Raw genomic sequence first — 13,899 nt, forward strand, 5'->3', positions numbered from 1 at the left:
GATGGCACGATGACAAAATCGCGATGGTGCGATGGTACGATAGTGAAATGTCGATGTAATATCGCGTTTACATCATCGTACCATCGCGTTATCACCATCGTACCATCGTGACATCGCGTTGTCATCATCGTACCATCGTGCCATCGCGTTTTCCCCATCGTACCATCGCGTTTTCACCATCGTGCCGTCGCGTTATCACCATCGTACCATCGCGTTTTCACCAACGTGCCATCGAGTTATCATCATCGTTACATCGCGGTTTCACCATCGTACCATCGCGTTTTTACCATCGTGCCATCGCGTTTTCACCATCGTACCATCGCCTTCCGGTTAGAAATGCGTAGTTTCGTGCACTTGTATTTTTGTTAACAATAGATGAATGTATCTCAATGTATTTTATGAGAAGAAATTTACTATTTAGATTCTGCTGTTTCGCAAAATGTTTTACAAAATGTTCAGTGCTCAGTTTATTAAAACTGTATAAAGTCTTCAAGGCCACATCCTTTGTATTTTATGTATGCATAAAAGTAAATAAAAAGCTGGGTATAATAGTCACATGATATTATTCAAATTCAGCTTATTCTTGTTAGGATTTAGAAGGTATATAGTGCAATGTAAAAATGAGATTGTATCAAGCCTGTATTTTACTGACACATAAACTGTACCACTACGCATGACCACCGGAAGGCGATGGTACGATGGTGAAAATGCGATGGTACGATGGTGTTAACGCAATGGTACGATGGTGAAAACGCGATGACACGATGGTGAAAACGCGATGGTACGATGGTGATAATGCGATGGTATGATCATGAAAACGCGACGGCACGATGGTGCAAACGCGATGGTACGATGGTGATAACGCGATGATACGATGGTACGATGGTGAAAACGCGATGGTACGATGATGAAAACGCGATATTACATCGACATTTCACCATCGTACCATCGCATTATCGAGATTTCATCATCGTACCATCATTGTTTCATCATCGTACCATCGTACATCGCGGTTTATGATTCAATAAAAAGTCACGATTGTCCAAACGGAACACCGTATTATGTATTATGTATCAGATGTTTTTTCAAACATGTTGCATTAAAGAGTTTCTTTTCATTAAGTAACTGCGTTAATGTTTAATTTCTTTATGTCTAAAAATATAGATGGTCACTAAAATCTACCCTCCGTAACAAGAGTAAATGGACATATGTATCAACATTCGATATTGTTTAAACGCTACCAATGTTGTGATAGAAATTTTTCAGAACCAACCAGGAGATGTTGGACTTTTAAATAATTCAAGTTAAGAACTGTTATTTAACTTTCACATTTTGAAGATTTTTCTAATTATAAGTGGGTCAAAATTTTGATTTTGGCTGTGTAGCCAATTCGGAGACACACTAGATTCTGTTCATGATTTCAGTGTCATATAATTATATGCATGCGTATACATGTGTTTTGTAGTTACATGACGATAAAACAATGCTTTAGTATGAAGCCACTCTTACATTACTTATTGTTACTCTTTTGAGTTAACAAGGCGACTAAATATTACTGAATTTAAACACTAGACTTGACTTACAAAAATATAACTACAGAATACATATCGATTACCCGAAATGAAAAGGTGCTATCTTTTAATAATAAGCTTGGTAACAGAGGACAGATGACACAGTATTGCTTTTTTTGTTCTTAATGTTAGATAGCACAGTTTTGCTTAATACCATTCTTAAATATACCTAAAAGCACCTTACGTATGTCATTGCTTTCATATGTATATGTCGTAACAACATACAAAAAGATGGTATGTTGGAGCACTTGAATGACATTTATAAGAGAGTGTGTACAAATACAAAATCTTGAAATATTTACTCATATATATAATTCCCAGACAAAAACAGATTCTGTACTTACAAGAATGAAAATGTACGAGTAAACGAATGAATATTTTATTCTTACTTCATTTTGTTGCAAAGTTTCAAAGTATTTTATTCATTCTATACAAATACAGTTTCGTACCGGTGAAACAATATCCAGTATTTTTTCACGCTACAATTGGCAGATATATTCGCTGTTCTATCTCGATTATTCACCGAGAAACTCGTGATCATTCACCGAGAAACTCACAATCATTCAAGGAGAAACTCGCGATCATTCACAAAGAAACGCAATCATTCACCGAGAAATTCGCGATCATTCACCTAGGAACTCGCAGTCATTCCAAGAGAAACTCGATACGCGAGCATTCACCGAGAAATTCGATCATTCTCCGAGAAACTCGTGACCAGTCACCACGAAACTCACGATTACTCACTGTGAAACTCATTCACCCTGAAACTTGAAACCATTCAAACATCATTTACCAAGAAACTCGCAATCATTCACCGAAAAAAACTTGCAATCATTCATCGAGAAACTCGCAATCATTCAACGAGAAACTCGCGGTCATTCATCGAGAAACTCGCAATCATTCAACGAGAAACTCGCGATCATTCACCAACGAGAAACTCGTGATCATTCAACGAGAAACTCGCGATCATACACCGAGAAACTAATGATCATTCACCAAGAAAGTCATTATAATTCACTGTGAAACTCAATCATTCTGAATCCATTCAGAAATCATTTACCAAGAAACTTGCGATCATTCACCGAGAAACTCGCGATCATTCACCGAACTTGCGATCATTCACCGAGAAACTCGCGATCATTCAACAAGAAACTCGCGATCATTCACAGAGAAACTCGCGATCACTCGCCAAGAAACATATAGTAAATACTTAATTATGTGAACAGGTTTTACGAGTATGAACTATTATCGATAGATGTTTAGCGGACTATTCATTAATAATTTACAGAATATATGAGATATTTTAGTCATTTGCTATTACCCGGTGTATTGTTTAAATCTACAATAATTAGATTTTACGCTTCGAATTTCAATTTGACGAAGCGACTCATATAAGCGATATTCATTTGCGAATGAAACAAAATATGCAGATGAATATGCGAATAGATCAGGGCAAATAACAAACATTATGTCTAAGAGTATAGAATTTAGATGGATAATATATATTCATTTATCTACACTATTATCTACACTATTCGAACACATCCGGTGCCCAGAAATGACCATTCAAAGGGCACTGACTATCATAAAATCTTAGGGCTATTCCAAGAATCTTTTTGTTTTAATTGTTTAAAGATGCAGCTATTTACATCACTTGTTATTTTTGTTACAGGAGGATCCGAAGCGCATACATTGCAAGGCGATGCGAAGAGAAATGGACGAAATAAATGGGTACGTCTTCAAGGAAGAACTTGACATGCCAATAGCTTACAGTATATTAGTGTATACAGATTACGAAATGATAGAGCTCTTATTACGTACAGTTTACAAACGTCACAACACATACTGTATACATATTGACGCCAAGTCGCCGGAACATTTCAGAAACCGTGTGATGAAGCTTGCAAACTGTTTCGACAACGTGATGATAGCCACAAAATTAGTCAGCGTCTATTGGGGCCAGTTTTCTATACTTGAAGCTGAAATGTCATGCATGAAAGACCTTTTCAACAAGACAAAGAGTTGGAAATATTTTATTAATTTGACTGGACAAGAATTTCCACTAAGAACTAATTACGAAATTGCCAAAATACTTAGAGCACTTCGAGGTCACAACAACATAGGATGCAGTAAAAACTTTGAGTAAGTTGTATAAGAATTAATAAATATTTGCCTCTTTTCTCTTTCACCTGTTCTATATTAATTAAATTTAAGCTTTGTTATATCGGACCAATATCCACAAATGATCATGCTACTGGTCCGGCATTCATTTTTGTTTGTTTGGTTGAACGTCGCACCAACACAAGTATAGGTCATATGGCGACTTTCCAGATTGATTTAATGGTGGAGGAAGACCCCAGGTGACCCTCCATGCATTATTCCATCATGGGCGGGCACCTGGGTTGATCCACCGACCTTCCATGATTTAAGTCAACTGGATGGCTTCTTCACATGAAGAATTCAACGCCCCGAGTGAGGATCGAGTCCACATCGGTGAGGGGCAAGTGATTCGAAGTCTGCGACCTTAACCACTCGGCCACGAAGGCCCCAAGTCTGGCATTCAGCCGATATTAGACATGAACAGACTAAAAGACATCTGTGAACCGATTAAACGTCAGCTTTGCAAAACTGATGTCAGGCCAACATTCATAATCAGGTAATTGGGGTGGTGTAAGGCAATTTCCGTACATTCTCTACAGTCATGTATTCTCGTATGCGATTTTGGTATCCATTGATCGGCAATTCAAAAGTAATTCAAAAGTAGGAAAGAATGATAATAATATGCTGGGTATTAATATGATCATTTGAAATAATGTTAAAAATGAAAGAAAATAATCCCGGGTATCGGAAGCATAATGGAGTAAAACCTTTATTGAGCCACCAGCCAGGGTATTTGATGCAGATTGCTGCTTAAACACAAATGAAAATCAGAACAAAAAGTCAATTTGGGAAGGTAGCTGACTAGCTGCTGAAGGCAAGTGGCTACTTAACACATGTGCCCTCTAAATTAGCTTTAATTGTAATTTTGTTATTACCAAACTACCAATAAAATATGTTTTAAAACGGACAGCTATCAGAGTTTTCTGCAAACAAATTATTTCTGTTGAAACATATTAGCCCTTATCCTGCTAAATTTCTACAATGAACTTGTCCATCTTTCAATTTAGACAGTACCATTAACTGTTAAAAAGGTTGCTTACCAAAATTATACTGACTGAATAGCGAACAGTGCAGATCTTGATCAGACTGCATGGTGGAGCATGCAGATCATGATCTACACTGGTCACTAAGGCAGGATCAATCGTGTCCAGCATAAGGGTTAATTTTCTGGTACCGTAGTTTGTGTTTCCGTTCTTCCCGTTCAGTCTAAGATATTAGTAAACTGTCCGTTTTTCTATATTTTCTTTTACAACATTGCAAGTTTTCCATATGGACGTTACTTGACGTATAATCAACTGATGAAAGCTAAATCTAGATTATCACTAGAAATAGAATGAAGTATATCAAAAATGGAAGATATACATATTGATTTTATACTTTAATTAAAGATTTCCTGTTCAACTACGAACGGGCTAAGCCAATTTTTAACAAATAACCAATAGTTGTCTCCCTTTCCGGTAACTGACCACTAATTTTTTAGCACTATTTGTTTACTTAAAGGCATACAGACACTGATAGAAAAATGGCGCGAAAAAAATGGTAGTCGCATAATGGCGGATACAAATAGTCCTCAGTTTTTTTGCTCTGTAGAGCTATTTTCCTTATTTTCTTTGCAATTATTTTTGCTAAAATCACATGACAGATCTATGCTTACATGTAGGTAGCATTTTCATAATGAAACAACATCATGACAGAAGTTTTCATGGAAACATAGATGATGCACCATTTAGGGTCTGATTGTTTAGCTGATTTTACAGTTTGTGTGTTTGACTGAAATTATTTTTCTTGCATCAAACATGACCCCCTCTTTTCTTTTGATTTTCATTTAGCACTGACAATATTCTTTAAGAAAATGTAAGTTACAGACATTCAAAATGGGTCCTGATGTGGCCATTGGAAATAGGTCCATTTTATATAGAATAAAGAACAACAACTTTTTAGTGTGTTATAACCTATACCTATTTCAATTACAGACATTACCGTTTACGTACGTCGGGTCCGCCTCCGCACGGTTTGGAGGTTTACAAGGCCTCAACCCATGTCATTCTTACTAGGAAATTCGTTGAATATTTACTGACCGACGAGATAGCACATCGTGTTTTAATGTGGTCAAGAAAACTACTGATACCCGACGAGATGGTTTTTCCAATATTGAACTGCAACAGAAAGCTTAAGGCGCCGGGATCTTATAAAGGTAATTTTAGCCCGATGTTATCCACTTCAAGCCATTCCCCATATTCTGTACTTAGTATAGAGGGTTGAATATTGCATTATCATAGCAGAAAGTATTTTTAATCCATTGATTATTTCCCTGTATAAAGCATTGAAAGTCGTGCTTTTCTAACTCTTAATTATGCATAAATTAATACCACAGTGCCACTGAAACTAATTGAGACCTCACGTGAATCAGGAACTTACATGATCTAAACTGCAGTCAGTGATGTAACCGTTGGCTGAACTATGTTATCATTGATAAACTGGTCAGCTTAACCTGTATGCACCCGGGGCTGGGTCAATACTTTATCATTGATAATTCATCCGCATTGTTCATGAACGGGACTATTTGATGTAGCGCACCAATTTAGATGTTGTTGGGAATAAAATAAGTACTAATTTCAGAAAATTAGTTTAACCGCCAAAACTGTTTGCAAGCGATCGTCCTTCCAGAAGACATTGGTGCAAACGAAAAGCAACTTAGCGGAAATATGTCCCATTTTATAGTTGTTTGGCATGACACACATGCAGAAAATCTATAGCAAATTACCGTCAGTTTAAAAGGCTATAGAATGAAGTTTAAATCAGAAATATTCCTTCAGTTTAGTAGTACAGAAGTACTGAGTCAGACTTAAAAGATGAGGGTCTGAACAAATGTCCGTTGTCTTTTTCTTGGAGAGTTATAAATGTTTCCCTCTGCTCAGCTGCGCTTGATGAATAATGTTTGGATGTGCATTTACTATCAAATTATTACATGAGTACCTATAAATAGTAACACATTTGTGCTGAAAATTCTCCTGTTATCGCATTGCGTCATGCATTATATTATTGTAATTAGCCCCGGGGCCATTATCGATAATGGCCCTGACGTTAGCGCGGGAAATTAACGTCCGTAAACAGAAATGACGCCATGACGTTTCGTGGAGGTAAAAAAGCGAATTATTTCAATTATTAGTTTTATTATCTTGTGCATAACGTCGTATCTTCATCATATAACTTATTTTCAACCCTGAACTATGCTATAAGCAACATAGTACAACTATCAAGGCATTTGATTTTATACTGTATATAGTCTCTTATACATATAGATCTAATGTAGAAACTGAAAAGCTGAAAATTATTATGCCAGTAGATGCCAGCACTCATAAAAATGACACACTAAACTTTTCTTACTATATTATAGGCAACATGTAATAAACAGGTAAATACATGCGAGAGCGGTGCCTTTTACTGATAATGGCCCTGGAAGAAGATAATATAGCACTCGGACTAAAGCCCTCGGGCTATTATCACCTTGCTAGGGCTATTATCACTCAAAGGCACTGCTCTCCCATTTATTAACCTATACGTAATACATAACACACACAGGTAGTGTATAGACACGTGTCATGTTTATGTTGCAATAAAGGGCACCACCAGATATCCAACGTCTTTTTTTTCGCCTAACGCACAAGATGTTCTTGCTATCTTACGTAGCCCCGTACATTTTTTTTCCAAATCCTGACTGGTATCATTATATTTTTTATCTCCTCTGGCCACGCACAAAAATAGCCAACGTTAAAATTTTAATGTAACGCTTGTATGTGACGGGATACCCGACGCGATATCTTTTATAACTGTTACGTAGATAAAGAGGAACAAGATAAAATGGCATGACATGTATAGTTAGTTTATATTAATTTATTTTAGCTCACTCTTGAGTCCGCTGCCTTGAAAAACCAATTCTGATAGTATATGTGAAGATCTGGCCGTGAATCCAGAGGAGCTCGAATCCGTGATCTATGGATAGAGAGGTCGTCACCTTAACCACTGGGATATCCCTCTCATTTAATTGCTTGTATTAATTTATCAAGTGTCAAGCATTTTTTGACTGACGGAGTAACGGCTGACGGGTGGATAGACGAGGACAGACCGTTAGTACCTACAGGTAAAAATCCTGTATATGACGTGTAAGCAACGCTTTCTGTCCAATTTTAACACGTAGAAAATGTTTTACATTATCTTAATTAATTTAAATAATTTTTTATCATTTTATTGATTTTTGAAATAATAACAATTATGAATTTTTTTCAGAACATCCAAGTTTATACGATCATAACAAGAGCTTTGTTTCAAGATATAAAATATGGAGACATGAAGGCACGCAGTGCCACGGGAAAATCATGCGGGACATATGTACATTTGGGCCACGTGACGTTGAAAATTTACTGACGAGACATGAACTTTTCGCCAATAAATTTCACTTCAGTGAATTTCCCGAAGTGTCATTCTGTTTACGAAATATATTATTAAAAAGAACTATTTTAGAATATAAAGGGTATATGGATTTTAATGTATCATTTTATAGCAATATACCTTACAAATGGTAACATATTATTCAAAATTACAATATGTTTTTGTTTGTCATTAAAAGAACTTGTATTCTTTTTATTCTGTACATGCTATTTGCTTAAGGAGACGTCACGGCTGAGATAGTTTAGCTTTATTACAATACACAGTCGGTATTGAAATTGTGTTTGTAATACATGTGCTCATTAGATAAATCCTCAATATCTATATGAAAATATGGGATGTGTTTTGTATAATTGCAACACTGTGAGTTGCTCTAATTACTGACAAAAGACTGAAACAATAGGAATTCGTACGAGAGATGGATGGACAAAACATCAGTGAGGTAACAATATATTCTTTTATTGTTTTAATGTATGAGTTGTAAGCTACAATAAAGAATACCCATTTTAGTTAGAAATAACAGAAAAAAATTAATTAGGTCATGAGTCATCATATACCTGTCAAAATTTGTCATTAGTTTTCACGAGCTGTCAAAATTATTTTTATCTCTCTATTCTGCAAATGCATTGTTTTTGAAAGTATCTTGGACGGATATTGTAATGTGTAACTTACTTTACATTCCACATTAGTATATGTGCTTGAAATTGCTTTGTTGAGCTCACCGACGTCACATATGAATGTCTATTGTTTTAGTTTATTGTCTGTTATAAAGGTACCAAATCTCAATATTAAGATATAAGAATTGTTCCTTTCTGGTATACAAAGGAAACTATTTGGTTGAATCATGATATAACGGTTTTTGGAAACAACTGAATATTCTTTGGTTTTTTGTTATTCACCGGAAATTCAAAAAGTGACATCACCTTAAGTCATCTTTCAGAAGTACGCTCAAATATATTTAAAAATACAAAATACACAAATTACAAATTGAATTATTTGCAATTTATATAATTATTCTTTGTAATTAAGAAAACAAACTTATTCTGTATAGGGGCGCGTTGAGGATGAACTCTCTATTCATTCTTGGAACATTAACGGTCTGAATCGTTTTAAACTTGAAGATGAGGACTTTTTGAACTGTTTATCGAAAAATGATATTATCTTTTTATACGAATCATGGGGGAACTGGAAGTCGGATTTGGATATTGATGGTTACAAATGTTATAATTTCTATAGAAAGTACCAGAATAGGAGGGCTAAAAGGAACAGTGGAGGCCTAGTGTTATATATTAAAAATTCTATTAGTAAAGGAGCTAAAATCGTTAAAAATCACCATGATACTATAATTTGGTTGCGGCTTGATAAAAATTTCTTCAATACGAAAAATGACATATACTTAGCAGGAATTCATATTTGGGTCGAAAATTCGCCAGCATACAACATGATAACAGATGATTTTTTTTTTAACTGCTTCAATATGACATTCATGAATTTGAACCACGTGGTGACGTCATGATAGTTGGTGACTGGAATGCAAGGGTCGGAAATGGGGACAGAAGGGATTATATTGTTTATGATAGATCAGTGAATTTCATTGACAATGATGACTATTGTCCGGATATACCGATGGACCGTATATCAATGGACTCAATGCGCACAACAATAACGGTATTAAACTGCTTGATTTATGTAAATCTTGTTCGATGCGTATCGTTAATGGTAGACTTGGAAAAGACTTTTGTGTAGGCAATTATACTTATGCATGCCCTGCGGGAGCTAGTGTTATTGACTATTTGGTTGTGTACGAACGATGTTTTGGTACACTTGCGGATTTTTGCATTAAGCATTTTTCCCATTTGTCTGATCATGCAGCTATCAACTTTTCGTTATATTGTAACACAAATACATTGAATAATAATGATAAGTATGAAAGAAAGAGTATAAAGTGGAATGACGAATTACGTAATCAGTTTCGTAACGATATCATTTCGAAGCTTGCAGATTTCAATGCTATAACATTAAATACTGATTTTAACAACAGAGCTGCATTAAGTTCTTGTGTTTCCGAGTTTACGAATACTATGCTTAGTGTAGCAGAGCCTTTATTTACTAGAAATGTAACAGTGTCTAATAGGCCTAAAGTATCGAATAAATTGAGCAAACAGGCTGGTTGGATCGATAATGACTGTCAGATTGCAAAAAAAATAATTATTTGGCTGCAGTCAATCGATATAATTGTCATAAAACTGACGAAAATAGGCCTAATATGTGTACTTTAAATGGCGTTTATAAGCGTCTTGTAAAAACTAAGAAAAGGCGTTATGAGTTTCAACGCATAAAAGATATTGAACGTTTGAGACATAGCAAACCTAAAGGGTTTTGGAAATGTTTCAAAAGTAATAAGAAATCATCAAGTAACAATATTTCGCTTGATGAGTTTTATAACTATTTATCGACATTGAATGATGATTTACCTAACTGTGTTAATAATGACGCTGACACCTTTTGTAATAATCACGACTTGAATGTTGATGACTGTATTTTCGAAGAGTTAGATGTTCCGATTACGGTATCAGAAATTATGAAGGTCTTACATACTCTTACAAAAAAGGTAAGTCTTTTGCTGGTGATCAGTTACTAAATGAGTATTTTATTGAGACATCAGATATTTTAGCATCACATTTGGCTGATATTTTTAACGGTATATTCAATTCAGGATTTTTTCCTGATAGTTGGATGAAAGGAAGGCATAACTGTACCATTACATAAGAAAAACGATCCGGAATTAGCCAGTAACTATAGAGGTATTACATTAGTTAGTTGTTTTTCGAAAATATTTACAGGTATCCTTAACCAAAGAATTAATATCTGGATTGAAAGTAATAATATACTTAGTGATGCTCAGTTTGGATTTAGAAAGGGTCGTTCGACTGTTGATGCCATTTTTATATTAAATGCACTCATTCAAAAAGTTTTAAATAATAATGGCCGTCTGTCATGTGCTTTTATTGATTTTCAGAAAGCTTTTGATAGTATATATCATAATGGATTGTGGTTCAAATTAATTAAACTAGGAATTGCTGGTAAAACTCTGCGTATTATTCGAGACATGTATTCTAAAGTTAAGCCCTGTATACGGGGGTGTAAGACGTATTCGGATTGTTTTTAATGTTCATTGGGCTTAAAACAAGGGGAAGTAATTTCGCCCGTTCTTTTTTCTCTTTTCCTAGGAGACATAGAGGTATCTTTGATTGACGGTGTCGATAACGGCTTCAATTTAGATGAGTTTACTTTTATTTTATTGTTGTTCGCCGATGACATGGTCATTATTGGTAAGAATCCAGAGGATTTACAAAATCCTTTAAATTTGTTAAAGGAATATTGTGTAAACTGGGGTTTTCAAGTTAACCCAGATAAAAGTAAAATAGTTGTTTTTAGAAAGCGTGGACCAGTTAGACGTAATGAAGTTTGGTATTATGACAATAAGACCCTCGAAGTCGTTGACAGTTATAACTACTTAGGAACAGTGTTTAATTATACTGGTACATTTCTATCAAATCAAGAAACAATTGCTGGAAAGGGCCTTAAAGCTATGAACGTTCTACTAAACAATATTAGTAAATTATCTCTTAAACCTAGTACTGTTTTGCAATTATTTGACTCATTTGTTACGTCAGCATTATGTTATGGCATTGAGATATGGGGTTTTGGTAAATCAAAACCAATTGAAAGAATCCATATGAAATTTTGTAAATTGCTTCTTCATGTTAAGACATCTACTTGTAATTATGGTATTTATAGCGAACTAGGCAGATACCCATTATATGTAAACAGATATGTACGTATTATAAAATACTGGTTGAAGGTTGTTAAGTCTGATTAACATATATTTTTATACAAAATTTATATTATTATTTAGTAAGTGATATTGATATGGGTAGAACGAATTGGGCATCTAACGTTAAACAATTATTAGATAGTTACGGGTTTTCGTATGTATGGATTAATCCAGATATTGTGGATCTTAATACGTTCCATATTGTATTCAAGAATGAGTGATTGAAAATTTTGTACAAAATTGTTATAATGGTATTAACAACAGCAGATGCTTATGTTCATATAAGTTGTTTAAAACCACATTTGGATTTGAAAACTATCTAGATTTCTTATCGCCTAAACTTAAAATTGCATTTTCTCGTCTTCGCCTTTCATCGCATCAATTAAAAATCGAATCTGGCCGTTATGGCGCTAACAGGGTTGATCATAACCAAAGATATTGTTTATTGTGTAATAGCGGCGATATAGAAGATGAGTACCATTTTATTATTAAATTTCCAGTATATGACACCATTAGGAAATTGTATATCAAGCCATATTATTATCGTCGACCTAGTGTATACAAATTTACTCAACTAATGCATAATACTCAACGTTCAGTTTTATTGAAGCTTAGTAAATTTATTTATAATGCTTTCATATTACGAAAAGGTCTTTCTGTAGCTATACAGTAGGAGTTTAATATAATATGCTATTGACATTACCTTCATGTTTACAAACATCATGATCTGCTGATGTATATAATTTATTTATATCTGTAGCCGGAGCTATGGTTACTTTGTCATGCAATCGCACCAGTGCTGCATATATCGACTTAAGATACCTCTCTTTTGTCATACTGCGGCATATTTTAGCACTTTTTAGTTATTTACACTCTTCGTAACTCTTCATGCCTTGTTTTTTTTTTCTACAAGGCATGTTGAGGTATTATGTATCCGTGCTTGTTCTCCGTTTGTCGCACGCGCCTGGTTATCCTTACATTTTCGTTTCGGTAAGGCCTATCGCATTTCTATATTTTCTTTCTTAGTTATTTATATGTGAGTACCTATTAGTATCGTTAATCATTATCATTCGATATACTATTGCATTTGTATTCTGACACATTTATTATACTCGGCAATTTTATCAGCATAGCACCGATAATGATAGACACTTGTTTTGTCTTAATTATTTCACTGGTTACTTATCTAGGTGAATATCATTGCTAATACTGTACCCATAGCTCCGACGACAAAAATGTTCCATTTGCTTTGCATTCATATATTGTATACTTCAAGTAAATATCACATGTTACGGTTGCTATTTTAGTTCACCCTCTATAAGCACATGTATTTATTTCACTATCTGATTTTGTTCACCGTCCTTAGTGACACATAAATATACTCTATACTGATGCTATGTAACGAGAAACATTATATTGTTTAAGTTATTGGAAATAAAGAATATGTTCTGTTCTGTTCTGTTCTGTATAATAATTAAAGAAAATAAAGACAGTTCGTTTCTGTGAAGCAAACAACTATATGAATTTACAAACGTGTAATTCTGGAAGTTTCATAAAAATCACCAAAAGAATAGGAGAAAATGTATGGTCATACAATGGTTTTTATTGTTCGAGGTCAGATGAATGTATGACATTCGGTGAAAGTGCCTCTCTTCCTTTGCAAAGCCATAGAAAATGTATTATTACATGCCTATCATCTGACCATATTCGAGCGTCAAATAAAAGATTATTATCTTAGCTTCGAGGAAGATGCGCTCGTTCTTCTCGTGGCTATTTCTCGATACAAATCTAATAACCTATAAATATTTTCTTAGTTAGAACATTTCCAATACAATGATTACAGTTTCAAAGAAAAATTCGGAAAAAAAAATGTTTTCAAAATTT

General features: G+C 34.6%; 1 protein-coding gene across 1 annotated transcript; it reads left to right on the plus strand.

Moving 5' to 3' along the window:
• Positions 1 to 3,252: 3,252 nt before the first annotated feature.
• Positions 3,253 to 13,469, plus strand: LOC128549166 (beta-1,3-galactosyl-O-glycosyl-glycoprotein beta-1,6-N-acetylglucosaminyltransferase-like). The gene is made up of 3 exons (XM_053525594.1): positions 3,253 to 3,713; positions 5,705 to 5,925; positions 8,019 to 13,469. Exons 1-3 carry the CDS (start codon positions 3,274 to 3,276, stop codon positions 8,312 to 8,314), a joined length of 957 nt encoding a protein of 318 aa, XP_053381569.1. The 5' UTR covers positions 3,253 to 3,273; the 3' UTR covers positions 8,315 to 13,469.
• Positions 13,470 to 13,899: the final 430 nt, after the last annotated feature.

The sequence above is a fragment of the Mercenaria mercenaria genome, chromosome 15 (assembly GCF_021730395.1).
Source record: "Mercenaria mercenaria strain notata chromosome 15, MADL_Memer_1, whole genome shotgun sequence".
NCBI classification, from domain to species: domain Eukaryota; kingdom Metazoa; phylum Mollusca; class Bivalvia; order Venerida; family Veneridae; genus Mercenaria; species Mercenaria mercenaria.